This window comes from Balaenoptera musculus, chromosome 17 (assembly GCF_009873245.2).
Source record: "Balaenoptera musculus isolate JJ_BM4_2016_0621 chromosome 17, mBalMus1.pri.v3, whole genome shotgun sequence".
Taxonomy (NCBI): Eukaryota; Metazoa; Chordata; class Mammalia; order Artiodactyla; family Balaenopteridae; genus Balaenoptera; species Balaenoptera musculus.
In genome coordinates this window covers 39,680,977-39,701,175 of record NC_045801.1, presented here as the reverse complement: position 1 = coordinate 39,701,175, position 20,199 = coordinate 39,680,977, and the positions used below count along the sequence as shown (strand labels likewise).

The 20,199-nt window shown below is 40.1% G+C and overlaps 1 protein-coding gene across 5 annotated transcripts in view; it reads left to right on the top strand.

Annotated features, from left to right (window-relative positions):
• CPQ (carboxypeptidase Q) overlaps positions 1 to 20,199 on the top strand; it is a 498,122-nt gene that overhangs the window by 150,620 nt on the left and 327,303 nt on the right. For all 5 annotated transcript variants that reach the window (XM_036830877.1, XM_036830874.1, XM_036830876.1 and 2 more), the window contains exon 3: positions 11,739 to 11,946. In XM_036830877.1, coding sequence (XP_036686772.1) covers positions 11,739 to 11,946 — 208 coding nt within the window. The remainder of the gene's footprint in view (positions 1 to 11,738; positions 11,947 to 20,199) is intronic.

Here is a 20,199-nt window from a genome sequence, read left to right as displayed (position 1 = left end):
AGTGGCCCTAAAGGTCCTGCCTAAACTGGTTCCTCCCTACCTCTCCATCTTCATCGTGTATCACTCTACCACTCTACCCTGGTATTCTTTCAGTTACTTGGACTTCATCTCACTTCAGAGCTTTTGCGTATGTTATTTAATCAGCTTGGAATATTTTATTTCTCCCTTTCCACTCCTGCTCCATTTAGTTAATGTCTACTCATTTGTCAGTTTCTTAACTCAGTGTTTCCTTTTCTTAGAAGATTTTCAAGATCCTGTCAGACTAGATCAAATCCCAATGATTCCAAGTTTAGAGCATCATGTATTTCACTTATTAAATTGTAATTATATATTAATATGTTTGCTGGGTACCAGTCCTCCCCATTAGAATGTAATCTTCATTAGTGAAATCACTATATCATTGACTGTATCTTTAGCACTTCGGAATGGCCTGGCATATCAGAAGGGCTCAAATACATTTCTTTTTTCTTTTTTTTTTTAAAGAGTGCCAATTAAGGCCTGATTTTGCTAAGGATTGTTTTTTTTAAATTATTTAATTATTTATTTATTTTTGGCTGTGTTGGGTCTTCGTTTCTGTGCGAGGGCTTTTCTTTCTAGTTGTGGCAAGCGGGGACCACTCTTCATCGCGGTGCACGGGCCTCTCACTATCGCGGCCTCTCTTGTTGTGGAGCACAGGCTCCAGACGCGCAGGCTCAGTAGTTGTGGCTCGTGGGCCTATTTGCTCCGCGGCATGTGGGATCTTCCCAGACCAGGGCTCAAACCCGTGTCCTCTGCATTGGCAGGCAGATTCTCAACCACTGCACCACCAAGGAAGCCCTCAAATACATTTCTTGAATGAATAAATTATTGTAGGTGAAAATCTCTTTTAAAATGGAAATACACTTCTCCCACCTTAACGTCAGTTATTTGAGTCTAGTTTGATTCAACTATTTGCCGAATCAAATAGATATTTGGCTGAGAATAGAAAGATGGGTTATTTGTAAAACAGGTAGGGATAGAGGAGAGGAAGCAGGGAATATGTGACTTTGGGTATCTTGAAGGCAACACAAGATCTCTGAGTATTTGAAAAATTAATGATACTTACTGATTTGTGAGCCTTCAGAACATCTTTGCCTTTCCTTTCCACTTTCTAAACCCAGGGGTTTGTGGAATAGGACAGGATGTTGGGCTCCTTGGAAGATTATTGGCTGCCTGAGGAGAGAGTCCGAGAAAACATACAAGTACATGCTGACTTAAGTTCATTAGGAGGGAAGCTATGTGGGATGGGTTGAGAAGAGCATGGATTTGGAGTCCATCTGACCTAGATTCATATTCAAGTGCTGCCACTCTCTAGTTTGATATTTGAACTTTCCTGTACCTTCCTGAAACTTCATATTTTCTCACCTGTTAAATGTGGTTATTGCCCTTGTGCTTAAATCTCTCCTGCTTAAACTGTATGGTGATGGCTTTGAATTGTAATTGTAATGGGATTGACATTGATAGTTGAGTTTATGTCCTTCCAGCCAACGGACTTTAATAAATGGCATCCAGGAAGTTTTCCTGTGTAATTCATATGGTCCTGATATTTCCATCGTGTCTCTAGCAACTTCTTTTGGAGGCAAATTGCTGTGTCAAACTGAATCATGAAACTGAGCCAGGTTTCTTATTATTGAGGGCAGAAATTCTGTTTGGTTACAGTATTTTTTCCCCCAAGTTTTACTTCTCTAAGAAGAGCATAGGACAGTTAACACTTCAAAACATAGCTTAAACAAAGCCCATTTTGGAATGCCAGGCTGTCACAGAGTTATTTTATCTCTCTGATATAACACTACAATAACATTATTTTGTACTTGATACAAACATAAGAACACCAGTTTCTATCATTTTTGCCCTTGGTTTTTGAAGGTGGAATTTAGAGGGAAAATGCGTTTAGATATGACTATTGAAATCTATCAAAAGTATATAGAATTATTTAACATACAACAGGGCTGCTTGTTTCCTTAGAAGTGACATCAAGTAGGTTAGCTAACTGAGCTGCCAAGACTGTATTTTAATGATCTCTAGGGTTTATCTCCTATTTAAAATGCTTTGTCATTTAGTCTGCATGTGTTAAATCACTGACTCTTGCTAAATTCTTCTTCAGATTTTTTTTTTTTTCTACTGTTTGGTGTTACTCATTTGATCGCTTTGATGTGTGATAGGAGGAAGACAGTAGTTATGTAATTTTCACTGAACAGTCTTCCCTAAGTTATTAAATATATTTGTTCTATATCTTATCTGTCATCAGCTGCAGATTGTGAAATGCCCTGATAGAAACTTTGAATTCAGGGCTCCTGCATTACTCAGCTCTTCCTCAGTAATGCAGGGATAACACACAACCCCCAATCTCTATGGCTTGCAACCACTAAGATTTATGTCATGTGTATATGTATATATATATAGATATATATATATGTATATGTATATATATGATATATATGTGACATATATGTGTGTGTGTGTGTGTGTGTATATATATATATATATATATATATATATATATATATAAAGTTGGTAGTGCCTTTGTTTCTGCCTCAGTTATCTCTTTGACTCCAGGATCCAGGCTGAAGGAGAAACCCCCATCTGGAACATGCCATTCTTGTGGCTGAAACATAAAGGGCTCTTAGCGACAGTCAAAACTTGCAATGGCTCTTAAAGTTCCTGCTCAGCTGTGACCACACACACAGGTCATTCACATTCCATTGGCCAGAGTGAGTCTCATGGGCAAGCCCAGTGTCACTGTGTTCCAAGAGAGACCCTGCAGTTTACAAGGCAGTTGATGGGCATGTGTCCTTCTTTTATAGAAAAGGGTAGAGAAAATAGTAGAATATAACATAGATGTAAGTTTAGGTAGGGCCAATGGCATCTTTTTCTATAGTGGCCTGTTCTGCTGCTGCTACTCAAAAAAGTCCCATCCCTGCTTCTCTCACCTTCTGTACCCTTTGCTGCCAAAGTAGACCCATGAGACCTACTCAGCTTCTCTGCACAGCCTTATGTGGGGTCTGCCTAAGTTACTGCTTTAGTCAAAACTGACAAGAAGTCACACAGCCTCTGGAGCTGTCTGACCTGATAAAGACTAGCTCTGCTCTGAGCCAAGGGCTCCATATTTGCTGAAGTCATAGCTACTATTTTCGTTTTATTCCTGGTAATTGCTTGAAATGGAATTTAAAATAAATCATGTATTTATTGCTTATACTTATTCTATATGTGTCCAGAACCCTTGCATACCTACTCTTGTCTTATAATGCTTTATAACACACAGAGCAATTTTCACCTCTATCATCTCGTACAACGCTCCCATGAATCCTGGTGGTATCAACGTCATTGTGATTCCCATGTTATAGGCTGGGGAAAGTTAAGCAACTTATTCAGGATCAAAGACTAGTGAGCTTTATAGCCAGGACATAATGATGGACACTTTTTGTTACTGATAAAGAAAATACCCTGTTTTAAGTATATCTTGAAGAACGCATAATGTAATATATAAATACTTTTGTTTGTAAAAATGTTTGAGAGTAAGATCCTTGTTTTACCAATAGGGTTCACCTTATTCAGACGGAGAAAGACAAATATAATATGATACTGCTTATATGTGGAAGCTAAAAAAAGGGTACAAATGAACTTGTCTACAAAACAGAAATAGAGTTACAGATGCAGAAAACAAACTTATCATTACCAGGGGGTATGGCGGGGGAGGGATAAATTGGGAGATTGGGTTTGACATATACACACTACTGTATATAAACAAGGACCTACTGTATAGCACAGGGAACTGTACTCAATACTCTGTAATGACCTATGTGGGAAAAGAATCTAAAAAAGAGTGGATGTATAACTGATTCACTTTGCTGCACACCTGAAATGAGCACAACATTGTAAATCAGCTTTTATTTATTTAATTTATACTCCAATAAAAATTAAAAAACAAAAACAAATTTAAAAATTGTCCTCTTCATTTTGAATGATCTGATCACTAAATTTCAGTTTACGTACAACTTTCCCCAGGAAAACAATCATTATACAGATTGAACAGTATAGTTAGTGGAATGCAAAACTCCACGAAATCAGTTTCCCCATCAAAGTAAATGGTGTCCCTTCCATACTATCACTCAAAGTGGTTCACTATTCTTTTTCTCTACTGCCCTGCCTTACTCCAAGCCACTGTCACCTCCCAGCCAGAATGTGGCAGTGGTCCCCTAAATAGCCCTCCTCCAAGCCCACCTCCTTTCTTTACCTCTTCCAAGCCTCCTTCCATCACACTAAGCCTAGCGATATTTTCTCAATGTAAATCTGAATGTGCCTGACTTCCCTATCCCCACCCAAATTCCTTAGTACAGCTACAGGGCTCCCATGTGATAACGCCTACACACCACCAGCCTCCTCTCGTGCCATTCTCTCCCTCACTCTCTGCTTACTGTAATCTCAGTGCTCTCCTCCCTCCCGCCTCCCCCCAGCCTCCCTGCCAATGTCCCCTAGCCCATTAGCACTCATTTCTGGATCTCACCTTCTCAGCAAAGCTGGAGAGGCCTCCTGGGCCATGGTAACGAGTCCTGTTTCAGTCTACAGAAACTCACCTCTGTATCCCCACTATCACTAAGGCCTGTGGATTTTACTCCTTAAATACCGCTGGAAGCTGACCGAGGTACACAGTACCTTAACGGCTGCTCACTTTACCAGATATATTAGATGACAGTGGTTTTTGCAAAAGCCCTCGCTCACCCACACCAATCCCTGTTACAAGGAAATATCCAGTGTTTGGGGAGAAAGCAACCACTTCAAACATGGTTCAAACAAACCATGTTTCAAAGCAACTGTGTTTCAAACACAATACACCTCATTTTTAGACTATAAATGCTCCCTTTGATAATTGCTGAAATTAATCAAGGTACCCGAAAGTGTGACTGCCTTTCCTGCTGTGGAAGCAGTTTGGATTCTAAGTGATCAAATTGCTAAGGATTGGTCTGTTCCCTGTGCTTGTGGCTGCTGGATGTTGCTGAACTGGATCTCTGGACAACTTGAGTGGCCTACATTACATGTTGACTCAAACATAATGGTCCTAGGGTAGGCACCTCTCCAGCAAATGACCAAGTGTGTAAATTCTGTATTTTAGAGGTCAAGGTAGACAAGCTGCCTTGCTTGTGGCTCATCCTCAAGTGTCAGTATGGAAAGACGGCTTTGTGGCATGCTGCTTCGCTGGGCACACGGCTGCCTTTCTAGAGATGATGATAATTTATTGTGTCCGTGGATTGTGATGAAGTCAGGTCTGGGCTCGCTCGCAAGGTGGACGGACCAGGTTTGATTTGAGCCCACTCTCAGGAGCCAGTTAGGAGAGGGTGGGTCACAGTCGTTTGCAGCTGTGCTTTTGCCTCTTGCTCTTCTAACTTGGACTCAACTAATAGCTGAGTTTAATCATCTTTTCCTGAAAATTGTTTCAAGGAGACTGTTTTGCTTGCCTTCTTGGAATTCAAAGAATGACAGAATGAATCCATAAATCCATAAATGTCTTGGTTAAAGCTAGAAGATTTTAGAATGCCCCACTGTCTGTTTTGGGGCATGGCAGGAAGCCTCCTATTCACTGTAAAGGAATAGGTGTTTCATCTGTTTTTGTGTTCCCTTCTTTGTTCTTTACCTGGGAATGCCCTTTTCTTTATTATCAGGCTATTAAAATCTTCTAAGACCCACTTAAAGTTTTACCTTATTGGAAACTTTCTAGATTTCCCTCAGTCAGAATTGATACTGATTTATGTTATTTTTTGTGTGTGTGTGTGAAATTTTACTTTGTACTTTCATTTAGCACTTGTGACATTCTGTGCTCTTTTTAAAGTTATTGCTTACCTATTTTTCTTCCCCAGATTATACAGTTTTTGAGGATAGGAGTGGAACTGATCAAATTCACATCGTCCCCAGTGCTCAGCACAAAGCCCACCCAGTAGGAGGGCTGTACATTTGTTGAATGACTTTGAATCTTTAAAGCTAGTTCTTCCATGAAAAGGGTGTTGCACAATCATAATACATTCCATAAACAAATGGACGCTCAGAAAGTACTGTTCTGAGGTTCTTTCTTTTATCTGCCTTGCCACGAATTTGCAATTTCCTTACCACTTCAGGTCAAAACACTGAGTTTCTGAGAACTCTTACCCTTTCTCTATAACTGAATTCATGGAAACCAGCCATTGCATTGGACCTAGTTATCTTGTGTGGTGCATTTGGCAAAAGACTATGTGGTAAGAGTAAGACACTAGGCTTCCTTCTGGGTGGGGCTGGAGTAACTCCTGCTTGGGGTGAAGTCTTCCGAAATCAGAATCAATTTCCTAAGACTTACCACATTGAATTGAGCCCCAGAGACATGTTTTTCTGTCTGTAGTCTTTTAATAGTAGAAAACATTATAAAATTCTCACTTCACTATCTTCCTATTCTTAACTGTTCTTGGGAGGAGTCAGGTCAGAAGAGACTGAGATTAGAGTCTGTGTATCACATTCTCCACAGAGTAAATATCCAAGCCAACACCACAGCAGTCAGCATCTGTTGCATAGGGTAAGTCATTTAAAAAAAAATAAATTGGTCAATTTTGAAAATTAGGTGTGGAGAATAGAAGGGAACCTGAGAATTTTTATACTATTTTTTGTGATGTAATCGGCTGTAGCCAAGAGAGTCACTTTATAATATGAATATTTATAGCTTCAGTCTTACATTTTCTTCAGAATGAACTGCCATAATCCTTTTCATTACTCTAAAAGTCTGATGACTCTTGTCTTAGAGTGAAGCATCCCTCCCAAACTCCCCTATGAGTAGATTGGGACCTAGTGTGATAACAGCGCTCTGTTTTACGAGCAAGACCCTGAGTAGACTGAGAAAAAGTAACTGAAAACTTAGGCAGGCTTTTGTATACTGATTTATGTTTCTTCTTATTCCTCTTAAAATGAAAATCCTGAGCTTTTCTTTAGATATATTTTACATCTGTGAAAGAAGATAGCAATGCAGTTAATAGGAAGAGCGTGATCCTTGGGTTCAGACGACCAACAACTCTCAGTTTCAGCACCTCATAGTTGTGTAAACTTATTTCTATGCACTTCAGTGTCTTCCTAATAACTACTTTGCAGAGTTGCTGTGAACACAAGTATAAACATTAGATATTCAAATATGGCTATTATTATTATTATTTTTTTTTTAATATATTGTTCTAAGTGCTGGAGTTGCTTTATTTATTTTATTTTATTATTATTTTTTTAAATTTTATTTATTTATTTTTTTATTTATTTATGGCTGTGTTGGGTCTTCGTTTCTGTGCGAGGGCTTTCTCTAGTTGTGGCTAGTGGGGGCCACTCTTCATCGCGGTGCGCGGGCCTCTCACTATCGCGGCCTCTCTTGTTGCAGAGCACAGGCTCCAGACGCGCAGGCTCAGTAATTGTGGCCCATGGGCCTAGTTGCTCTGCGGCATGTGGGATCTTCCCAGACCAGGGCTCGAACCCGTGTCCCCTGCATTGGCAGGCAGATTCTCAACCACTGCGCCACCAGGGAAGCCCGGCTATTATTATTATTATCAATTATGCTGACCTACAGAAATATCCAAGTTCCTTGGAAGTATACATTTTTGGGAAGTGAGTGCGGATGGGGTATTATTATACTTTTATTTTTGGTTTCTATTTTATTCATTCAGTATATGCATGTGTACATGTGTGTATTTGTGCCTATAAGTGTGTGTGAGTGAATTTCACATATTACATGTTGGGCACCACTTCAGGCACTTTGATAACATTAATGAATAAAATAGACAAGAATTTTCACCCCCCCCATGGAGCTTACATTACTGTAGTGAATGCAGCTGGAAGCTGATAACTGATATTGAAAAATTAAGCCAGAAAAGCGGGATGGGGGTTGGGAGTGGGTTATAATTATTAATAAGGAGGTCGGGGCATCCGATACTGGTTTTGCGTTCTTTGAGGTTTTCATGTACTAGCTTTTGGAAGGGGGGCATTGGAAAAAGGGAGATGAGAGGACAGAAAAGAATAGGAGCCTGCTGACTTGTAGGAGAGCAGAAGCATTTCCTTTGTGTAAAATGTGTCAAAACAGAAACTAATATGGAAGAGTGAAGTTTTCCAGATGGCCTGGTTTTATTTTATTCAAATTTGAGTAAAAATCTTCCTTAAATATTTTGTACACACCCTGCCTTCCCAAACAATGGGTACTGAATATAGTCTGCCTGGTCTGTGACTGCCACCTCTGTTACTGAACTGTTGTGAAGCAAGTCCCTCAGGGGCAGCAGAGATGCTTTTGGCTGCTTGCCTACATAATGGCTGAACCTGCAGTGATTGTGAGTTCTACATAGCAGCCACTATGTACATATGGCTATTTAAATTTAAATATAAATTAATTAAAATAAATGACATTAAAGATTCAGTTTCTGAGTCACATTAGTCACATTTCAGGTGTTCAATAGCCACATGTGTCTAATGGCTACTGTGTTAGCCCAGATACAGAACATTTCCGACATTGCAAAGAAGTTTGTAAGTATGTATTTGTTATGTTTCATGTTCCTGTCTCTGACATTGTTTTTTGTGGTACTGCTATCAGCTTCCAAACCTATCTCTTCTTTTTGATTTGTTGTATCTTATAGTTCATAGGTTTAAGCACTAGATTTAGAATTTTATATAAAGTAAGGGTAACTAGGCTCTAAGAGCAGAAGAGCTTTCTTATGTTCAAGTATCTGAGTTTTCATACTTGGAATTTGTATTTCTATTCTGACTGCCCCAGGACCTTTCTTTGCTTGGTTACTGGTGCAGCTGTGCTCTGGGTGGTCAGAGAGTCAGACTGCTGAGTTATTGTGGGAGAAGCGCTATCAAACTTTAAAGGTAAATTGCACTTTTATGGAAATGCTTTAGATCCAGTCAATGGTCCCTTGTTTGGAGCAGTGCCATTTAAGGAAAGTTTATTGACTGACTTCCTACACATATACCAAGCACTATGCTAGGCCCAGGAGATACAAACAAAAGTGAACATGACCCCAAACCCTGAGGAGTTCACAGTTTAGGAGGTAGAGAGAGTCATAAATAAACCATTTCATTGTCTAGTGCCCAGGTATGAACTTTCCTCTGAAAGTCCAGAGGAGAGTGGTGCATGAACCAGCCTTCCTGGAGGTGGAGGGAGAGGGATGAGACAAGAGGCCAGAGGCCTTGGGAACCCTCCCTAAAGTAGTGATTCTTTTTTTTTTTCCATCTATTTCTTTTATTTTTATTTTTTAATTGGAGTATAGTTGATTTACAATGTTATGTTAGTTTCAGGTGTACAGCAAAGTGAATCAGTTATACATCTGCATCTATTCATTCTTTTTTAGATTCTTTTCCCATATAGGTTATTACAGAATATGGAGTAGAGTTGGAGGGAGTGATTCTTAAATGGCATCCTGAGGGATAAATAGGTGTTAGTCACATGACAAAGTTAGGAGAATGGGGTCAACAAGACATGATGTACCACAGCATGAACAAAGATGCTGAGAAGTGGACTGGTGTGGTGCAAGTGGGAACTTTTGAGTTGAGTATTGATAGAATTTAAAATAAAAGGGAACCTGTGTCTATAGAGATAGGCTTTGATTGGTATGTTGAAGTGATGGGTAATCAGCAGAGGGGGTAGGGGGATGGTGACATCGGCTCATCTGACTTTTCAGCAGTTCAAGTTGTTCACCCTGGCAGCTCTGTGGCAGTAAAATTTAAGGGAGTTGGGCTGGAGGCTGGGACACTGGTGGTGGTGGGTGGAGGAAGAGGAATTCGTAGCAGTCCAACAGAGAGATAACCAGGGCCTGATGTGAGAGGGTGTGAATGTGGTGGAGCAGAGGACCTGCTTTTAATCAACACTTAAGGGGTAAGATTATCAGTATTTGAGGACTGATGAGATCTGGAGGATGGAGGAGACAGAGGAATCAGAGATGACGCTAAGCTTTCAGGAAAACAGATTAATTTGAACACTTCTTCCAAGTTCATGGTGATAGGTTTTGACCTATAGCTGCTACTAGTGTTCTGCATTGGCAACTGGTGTCTAGGTTAGGTTTTGGCTCTTTAGGACTCCATCACTCACATTTGTTAAGAGAACTTGAACCACAAACTATAGCGAAGCTCTACCCTTGTATGACTTTAATTTTGCAGTGGCCTATGAAAATTTATAGAAATTTGGCTTCATTTCTAGTGGCTCCAATCCAGATGCCAAAATTACCCTGTTGCTGGGACACCCCTTGGGTGGACCATTGAATCTGTTATTCATTAGAAACAGCTGAAAACCATCAACAAAATTCCTGTGCTATGCCAACAACAACACCAGTCAAATTTCAAGGTAACTCCAGGTTTCAGAAAGTTATGAATCTCAAAATCTGTCTAGCTGAACCCTTATTTGTATTTTTACACATATTTATCATGTGAAAAAGCTAGTGGCGTCCTTACTTTTCACAATTGTACATTGCTTTCTTTAGATTATAAATTAAATTCTGAGTTCCGAATGTTGGTGGAGACATGCTTATGGATCTGTAGTCAATCACGTTAAAGTGAAAGTACAAATTCAGTCCGGATGGTGGAAGTTGGAGAGGAGCCAGCCCAAAGGGTCCATTGTGATGGGGTCCATATTGGAAGCAAGAATTCTCTCATATCTGCAGTGCATTTTAAAAGGATTTTCCAAGTAACAGTTACTATTTTAATGACGTGTGTTAAGCTTCCAGAAGAACCCAGTTCTCTAGTTTGCAAAATTAAAGAAGTATGCCAAATCTATGTTGATAACTTGGGTTTTACTGACATATTTCACGACTGCATGGCTAAAGCCATAAAACAGTAGGTGCCTGACACTTTATTTTAGATCGTTATATTTAGCTACTGCATCTGGCCTTTGTTGCTAAATATTTTTTTCTTGTCACACTAACTACTCCATCAAATTGAATCTTCAGTGGTCTGGCAGTTTTTGAATGACTTCTTGCAAGCTGTGAAATCCTGTTCCCTAATCAGGAAGATCTGGGCAAGTCTTGTGGTATGAGGAAATATGCCACATCTTTCTAAGTGAGACAACAGGATTATAGGACAATTATACAACATCTTCAGAATTTTTATCTGAAGACTAGTGATATGTTTGGTGATGAACAAGTACTATAAAGCGAGAGGCATGGGAAGTTTCCACATTCCTTAAAAGGGTTTGGTACCAGGAAGAAAAGAAAACAAGCTGACTTTTTGTGGCTCTTGAGAAAGGTTACATTAACCATTTGTTAAAAGTTGGATTTATGAAGATCATTGGCTTCTAAGAACATTCTTTATAAACTGCCATCATTTGTATGATGTCAGTGAAGGTTGTTTAGCAACATATCAAAATAGTTTTATGAAAAGATAAATATGTGTTTCATTAATCCCAAGGGGAGCTTTCTAAAATGCATTTTTAAAAATAAATAATTAGTGTCATTCTGTGGGAAAGAGGCAAAAAAAGACATCTTTTCAAGCAACTTGTGATTTAATAGCAGCTGGTCAAGTGAGTTGAAAAACCTTACGAGTCGTATATTTTTTGAATGCCTTTTCTCTTTCTTGGGAAACTGGCTAACCCCCAGAATCTTTCTCCCATGGCAAATGGCTCTGAAACTTTGATCTTTGCAAACCAGTTTGCCAGATGTAGTGGATAGAACATGTGTGACCTTTTGTGTGCCAATTCACCCGGGCTGATCGGAAACCATGTGTTAACCTTGTATGACTTTTATTTGTAGGCATTACAGCAGAAGTTCTGGTGGTGACCTCTTTCGATGAACTGCAGAGAAGGGCCCCAGAGGCAAGAGGGAAGATTGTCGTTTACAATCAACCTTACACCAGCTACTCGAGGGCAGTGCAATACCGCGTCCAGGGGGCGGTGGAAGCTGCCAAAGTGGGGGCTTTGGCATCCCTCATTCGATCGGTGGCTTCCTTCTCCATCTACAGGTTGGTCATTATGTTCATTTGAAATGCTTTCAAAGACCAGGGTTTTCCATCAAAGAGAAGCCCCTTTTTTTTTTTTTTTAAATTAATTATTTATTTATTTATGACTGTGTTGGGTCTCTTAGTTTTCATGTGAGGGCTTTCTCTAGTTGCGGCAAGTGGGGGCCACTCTTCATTGCGGTGCTGGGGCCGCTCTTCATCGCGGTGCGCGGGCCTCTCACCATCGCGGCCCCTCCCGTTGCGGGGCACAGGCTCCAGACGCGCAGGCTCAGCAGTTGTGGCTCACGGGCCTAGTTGCTCCGCGGCATGTGGGATCCTCCCAGACCAGGGCTCGAACCCGTGTCCCCTGCATTAGCAGGCAGATTCTCAACCACTGCGCCACCAGGGAAGCCCAAGAGAAGCCCTTTTGAAATAAAAACAAACCAGTCAAAAGAAAATACTGATTGTTCATGGAACTTTTCCCCCATTCTGCATTTGTTCATTTGTTCGTAATATCTTTTTTGGCCTTTTCAGGATTCCAAGCATCATTTGTGCATTCCTTTACAAAGCTTTCCACATCCACGATGATCCCATAACATTCTATATATAACCAGTGTATTTTATATATTTTCATTGGAGGGAGAACTGAATTGATGTCTGCGTTTCATCAAAGATTCCTAAAGACTTCAGGGGCAGCCAGGCTTTTTTCCATTGTTGCTAGAGAAGTGAAATACAAATAAAGCAGGTTACATGATAGGGGCCATCTATGGTGTAGTGGAAAGAGTTGAGGCAGCAGAGGACCTTGGATGTAGACCTGCTTCTGCTTCTGAAGAACCGTGAGGCCTTGGGAATGTTCTTTTTTTTTTTTTTAATTGAAGTATAGTTGATTTACAATATTATATTAGTTTCAGGTGTACAGCAAAATGATTCAGTATTTTTGCAGATTACACTCCATTATAAATTAGATAATGGCTGTAATTCCCTATGCTATACAATATATTCGTGTTCCATATTTATTTTATACATAGTAGTTTGTATCTGTTAATCTCATACCACCTTGGGAATGTTCTTAAAACTCTTTGCACCTCAGCATTCTTCTCTATTAATTGGTGATAATTAACAATAATACATTTACAAAATTATTTTAAGATTGAATGAGGTAAACTTATGAAAGATACTTGATATTTATAAAGGTCTATTTTGAGGGCAGCGTAAGTTTTGTCTTTTTCTTTGTATTTCTGATTGAGGTAATTGCAACATGCTTTATTGATCCTCAGTCGTAGGAGGAAATTCGGCATTGCAGTGGATAAAAAGTCCAAAAATTGACCTGCAGACATTGGGCCTAGTTTAATAGCTACATATCGTAGTGTCACATATCAAGGATAAAATATTTGAGAAACATGGATAAAAGAAGCACCATTTTAGTGTTGTAGCCTGGTCTCTCTAAGATAAAAAAAAAAAAGTAAAAATAATTGCAAATAGGGTTTATTTGAGTCTCAAGGCTAGATCTTTAATATCTTTTGTAAAGGAAGCATTCTTTATTCTGCACAATTGCTCTTTGGAGCTGGAGTCACAGATGCTTGACCTTAAATAATTAGCACCCTATGCCCTTAAAAATAACTAAGGACACATAAGCAACTAGGAAACCCAGTCAGAGGAGTTGTCCAAAAGGGCAGAGAAAAAGTAAGGGACATTTTTCTTTTATGGGGATAAGGTATCATCCCAGGGGAGGAAGATGGGGCATGCTAAAACCACTTGTTAGAAGTTTTATGAGAGAAAACCTAGTTACACTGATCTCACAGTGCTAAAAATAATGCTCTTTGTAGGGTCTTTAAAGTTTTGGTGACTAGTGAAATAATGATTGGACCGTATTCTTTTGGATGGTTACTCTTCCCAGGAGGGAAGTCCTGAAATGGCTAGCTTATTTCCCAGAATACCTCAATCACCCCTTAGAATAACACAGTCAGCAACTTGTGGCCGTTCACCATGATGTCACTGATCATGAGATCTAAATTATGGAGCTACTCTGTTGCTTTGTGAAACTGGGTGAATGCCAGAAATATTTACTTAACAACTACTACTCATAAGACTAATAAACTGCCAGATGACTTAATGCACAGCAATCTGCCAGGGTTCATTGACATTTTTTTCCTGGTATAATGAAGACATCTGGAAGCCCAGGCTGTAACCTAGGAACACCAGAAGAATTTCGTCCAGCAAAGGACTTAGAAATCTGTCGTTAGCCTCTAAGATTTGGGGTTGCCAACATGTAGTGTGCATTCAAGACATTTTTCTTAATATTTATAGATCCAGACTGATTATAATTTTTTCATTGATTTGATAGCCAGACATATTTCAGTGGACTCTTAACTTTTATAACTCCATATTTTCAACATTTATGAATACAAAATAACATTGCTCTTTACATAGTACTTTAGAACCTTTCACATACGTCACCTTATTTGTTCTGACAACAATCCAGTGGACCAAGGAGAAGGGGCATTATTATCCCCATTTTAAGATAAAGAAAGAAAAGTTCAGAGAATTCAGCATGTTAACATGTTTAAGTCTTGCATCTTGAAAAATGAAAACCAAAATGAAACAAACTGTCTCTTTGTCCACTTCAGGCTAAATTGTTTTTTAGAGCCAATTTTCCTTAAAGAGTATTCTATATTCCTATCTGTAATTTTTCATCCCTTATTCACTCTCCAGATCACTTTAACCTGGCCCTTCCAAATACTGAAATGGAAGTTGTTAAGGTCACAAATAGCTGCCTAGTTGAATATAATGGACATTTTTCAGGCCATCATCTTATTTCACCACTCTGAAGCATTCCTTATTATTGATTGCTTTTTCAATCTCTTCTTGGCTTCTATGACTTCTTTCTCATAATCTCTCTTTCTCTAGCTTCTGCTCTTTCCCACTTTCCCTTTTCTTCCCTGTTTCTCTGGCTTCTCACTGTTAATATTCTACCTGAGCAATCCCATCACGCTTATGACTTCAGCCCTAAGCATGGTGACCCTTTCCAAGCCCACCTCTTCTGTCCACTGCCTGAGCTCTAGGTCCATACATCTAACTACCTGCCGATTTATCTTTTGGGTGTTCCATAGCTATCTCAGTTTCTTTTCTTTTCTTTTCCTTTCTTTTCTCTTCTCTTCCTTTTTTTCAAAGTTGAACTCATTCTTTTACCTCTTTCTCCTGCATTTTCTTTCTCAGTGAAGAGAATGCCGTCTGTTCTGCCCTATAAGTTAGATGGTCCTTGATTACTTTTTTCCTCTTCCCTTATCCATCATTTCTAGTAGCTACGACATCTCCTAGATTCTGCTCTTTATCAGTCATTTCAGCCAATGCATATTGAGCAGCTCCACCTCCCAACATCACCCCACACTCTACTAGTCAGGAATCACTAACACTTCCCCAGTGCACCCCATTCCCTCCAAGTTTCACGACTTTGCAAATGCTTTCTGCTCTGCAACCTTCTATTCCCTTCTTCACTATCTCACACTGTCCTTCAAGATTCATCTTAAGTGTTTCTTCTTCTGGGGAGCCCTGCCTGATATCCAGCTCCAGCCCAGGTGAGCTGCCTCTTTTGGGTATCCCACGTCATCCTGTGCATACTCTGTACCATAGTATCTTGGAGGTAGTTTGGGTTCATGCTTTGGTAGGGTAGACTAACTGTTGTAGCAAACAACTTAGACACCTAACACAATAGGAATCTCTTTCTTGCTCACATAATAGTTCCAGGAGGGTGTTCAGCAGGTGGACTTTTGCTCCTTTCCATCTGTGGCTCCATCACCTCTAAGAAATCAGAGTCCTCTGCAGGGTCCCCTGCATCCAGCTGGCAAATAAGGAACAGGAGGGAGAAAGTCGATAATCAAGGGGGAGGTTTTCTGTGGCCAGGCCTGGGTATGGCATACCTCACTGCTTACATTCCACCAGCCACAATGCAGTTACGTGGAGGCTGGGAAATTTGGTCTATTTTCATGCTCGCGGTGAAAGGAAAATGAGTTTGGTGAACAACTGTGCAGTCTGTTCCAATTGCCTGACTCAACACTAGACTGTAAGTTCCAGGAAAACATGGATCATACATTTTACCTCTGTGTCCCCATCATCTTGTATGATATTTGATACATGGCGGTTACTCTGGAAACGACTGTTGGAGGAATCCACTTGTCTGAGGTTATGTGCTCAGTCGTGGTAAGGTTCTTACAACAAGCCAGGTGACCCGATTCCTAGTGCTCTCTGACCAGACCGTGTAGCCTCTGTATAGTAAATTGAAATCAGCTTGAACTTTTGGGGCACTTTGCTCTGTATTTGGAGGATAACATCCAGATGCCAATATGCCAGATTATACCCTTTTTTCTGCCACAATATTCACACACAATGATCTTTTGGGTCACCCTTAGCTCTATGGCAATGGGTTATGCTGGATCCTGTTTAGGAAAAACGTAGAAGTCAGCAACACTGGAGAACAGAACAGAAATTTGTCGCTGCTTGATTTCAAAATTAGAGGCTCCTAAAGGACAGGAAATGTGTTTTACCAATGTGACTTGACACCTGTCAATGCACTTATCAATATTTGTCAGCCATTTTAGAAGTAAAACAGTCATATGCTTACATGACAGATGTCCTCAAAAGGCAGTCCTTTACTTGTTGCCAGCATTGTCTCTGGATTCTTTGTCATTATTTCTCTGTATTCCCATTATTAGTGTTTTTGGGCTCAAATTTACTTCAAAGAGAAGATTTTTCCTTCATTGATGTTTTTATAATGCCTTTTCTCTTGTGCAATATTAAGTGTCAAGTGGGGACTATCTAATGGGGACTCCCATTAGATCTTTTTTAGTTTTTCTGTTTGTAAAATACATTTTGCCTTTGTCATAGGAGAATATTTTAAGGATAAATGTAATTGTAAGAGATTTAATTTCTGCAGAGGAAAGCTGCTCTATGGAACCACTTGCCTTACATTATTTCTCAAATTAATCATATTTTTTTAGTCAATATTTATTGAGAGCTTACCAGTTGCTCAGTAGTTGCCAGGTACTAGGGTTGCTAAGATGAATTAGACATGTTTTTGGTTCCTCAGAAATATTCTGTCTGGCTAAAAGAGAGGAGGGTAAGCTTAAAATGTACATGATTAGTGTAATATATTTTATATTTAGTGCTAAATGCATGATTGAGAAAAGGGACAAAGAAAGGAAAATTTTTAAAAAAAATATTTATTTATTTATTTACTTTAATTAATTAATTTATTTATTTTTGGCCGTGTTGTGTCTTCGTTGCTGCATGTGGGCCGTCTCTAGTTGCGGCGAGCGGGCACTGCTCTTCATTGCGGTGTGTGGGCTTCTCATTGCAGTGTCTTCTCTTGTTGTGGAGCACGGCCTCTAGAGCACAGGCTCAGTAGTTGTGGCGCACGGGCTTAGTTGCTCTGCGGCATGTGGGATCTTCCTGGACCAGGGCTCGAACCCGTGTCCCCTGCATTGGCAGGCAGATTCTTAACTACTGCACCACCAGGGAAGTTCCAAGAAAGGAAATTGACATTTATTAAACACCTACTTTGTTTATGCTTCTCCAAAGGCTTAAATAGTTTGTTTCAATTAATTCTTTATGCAACCCAATAGAAATAGATATTGTTATTGCTCTTTTACTGAGGGAGAAACAGGTTCAGAATGGTTAACTGGCTAGTCAAGTTGCACAGCTAACGAAAGAACCAGGATTCATACCCAGAGAGCCTTTGGCTCTAAATGCCACGCACTTTAGATTTCATGCACTTTAGATTTAGCTGGAGAGCTAATGCTACAGGAGTCTAGAAGAGGTAGCAGAAGTCTGATGGGGGCTGGCTACGTTGAGAATGTAGGTTTTGGGTGTACTCGGTGAAAAGGTTGAACTTGAACAAGAGGCAGGAGGTGGAAAGGCATTCTATACCTGATCAAGACAAGAAAGCGGGAGTGCATCATGCACTGGGTAATACACAAGTAGACCAGTTTGACTGGAGCAAGGTTTCATAGGAGATCAGAGAAATGAAATTTTGAGGTGAGAGGAAGAGACCAGCTTTATGAAGAATCCAAAGTACCAGGTTGGGGAGTTTTAAGTTTAATTAAGTTTAATGTGGAGGAAATGAGGAATCATTGATTGTGTTAGAGTTGGAGGGGGATGTTTTAGTGCATTTTTTCTCGAAGTATGGTCCCCGGAACATGTCAACCTCACCTGGGAGCTTATTGATTTGCAAATTGTCAGGCCCCACTTGAGACCCATTAAATTAAAACATGCTTGGGGTTGGGGTTTGTGGTTTAAACAGCCCTCCAGGTGATTCTGATGTATGTAAAAGTTTGGGAACTGTTTCAGAAAGATCAATCTGGTGACTGTAGATGATGTGCTTTGAGAAGGTAAGCCAGGACACTGATCTGATAATGCAGATGTGAAGTAATGAGGACATAGATGATGGCAATGGGGACAGAGAGAAAGAGACAGCAGGAGGGTGTTGGGCTGCACCCAGCAGGCCTTGCAATTGCCCAGGTGCAAGACTGAAGAAAAAGCCTAGAGACAGCAACAGAGACCACCACAGTTTATTGGATAGGAAGTCTTACAAGTCTGAAGCGAAGTGCTGGAGTGACACCCCACTGTGTACGGCAGACAGCAGGCAGGACAGGGCAGCAGTTTTTTGCTACTTGGGGGAAGAGGAGGCTACCAGTTATAGGGGGACCTGATGTCAGGTTGGCTCATCAGTTACCGGAGAAACCAGAAGCTGGGGCAGGAGGCAAGCACTTAGGCAGTTGCTGATTGAGCCTTATGATTAGGAGAATTGGATAGTCATGTGAGTAGGTGTAGGTGAAGCAGGGACTGGTCGAGCAGGGGATGTACAGAGAGCAAGAGAACAGCCTGAAAAAATTATCAAAACTTGGGGACTGGCTGCATTTGAAGGGAGGAGAGAGGAGGAGTCAAAGTTTACAGTAAGGCAAGGACTGAACACCAAAGGCTGAATCTGCATTCAGTGCAGACCGATATTTAAAAATCATGAGTTTTATGTAAAAATAGTGGTTTGTGGTTTTTAGAGAAAGAACTATAGCTGGGGGTGACGTCTTGTATTTTGTGTAAGGCGAACTTCAGCCTAGTGGATTAGCCACCAAGTCCTTTCTGTTGATGGGATGTGCCTTCTCCAGTCTGCCACAGTTTCCAGGTTTCCCTCTACCCAGCTTGGGGACTAGAGAATGATGAGAGACAGAGGGGTCAGGAGAGGGAGCCCATATGGGGGCAACATGACCAGTTTGGTTTTTAGACATTTGGAGTCTGAGGTGGCTGTGAGATAGTCCCATTAATCTGGCTTTTATATTTTGTAAGGAAAACAGTTGAGCATTTTCATTTCTCTATTATCTACTTTTTGGATCACCCAAGGCAATTTAAAATTCTAGGCTGGCTTCCTTGCAGTGTGGTACACCTTGGGACTTCTGCCTCCTGCTTTCTCAACCTGCGAGCTCAAGAATGCAAGTAATTTTTATATTAGACCAAACAAAATATAATTCAGAAAGTAACTCTAGTGAGGCCAAATTGCCTGTTGTACTCCCATTGCCAAATATACATTTTTTTCCTTGTTATTTTCTCCATTGCCCCAGATAATTGAACTCAGACTGTAAGTTGTAATCAGCTAAGGACACAAAAGGCTCTCCTTTCACTTTACTGTGAAAATTGCATCACCACACTGGGTAAGAATGCATTGAGGTGGGAATGAGCTGTTGATAGAACTTGTCTTTGTAACTACTACTGGTTTATGTCTTATGCCACTTGGCCTTTGTATACTGTATTGATAGATACAGTGAAGAGGAGGCATAGAGAAGCAATCCAGTTTGAAGATAAGATCTGATTAAACATTCAGCTGGAGAGAAAGATGAGTGAATCCAGGTGATGTTTACGGAGAATGTTAGACCATCTGGTGAGAGAGCTGTGAGAAAGTATATAAATCAGTCCCTATAATGACACTTAGTTAATACAGAGTCGATAAGTGGCATAATTGAAGCAATGGTTGGGCTACATCGTAGAGTTAAATAGCTTCAAAGAGGTTTCTGATTAAAACCATTACAATTTATAACACATTCTTCATCTTAAGAAAGCATCTTGGTGAGATTTTAACATGAACATTTTTGTAATCAGAGGACCAGTTTAAAACATTCAGAGCAGAGGTGAAATGTCTTAAGAGGTCTATTTTAGATGATTTTTAAAAGCCAGTTTATTCTCCGAGAGTAAAAAGACTTGTCCCCCTCCCCTTGTTTTTTAATGGGAGAGAAA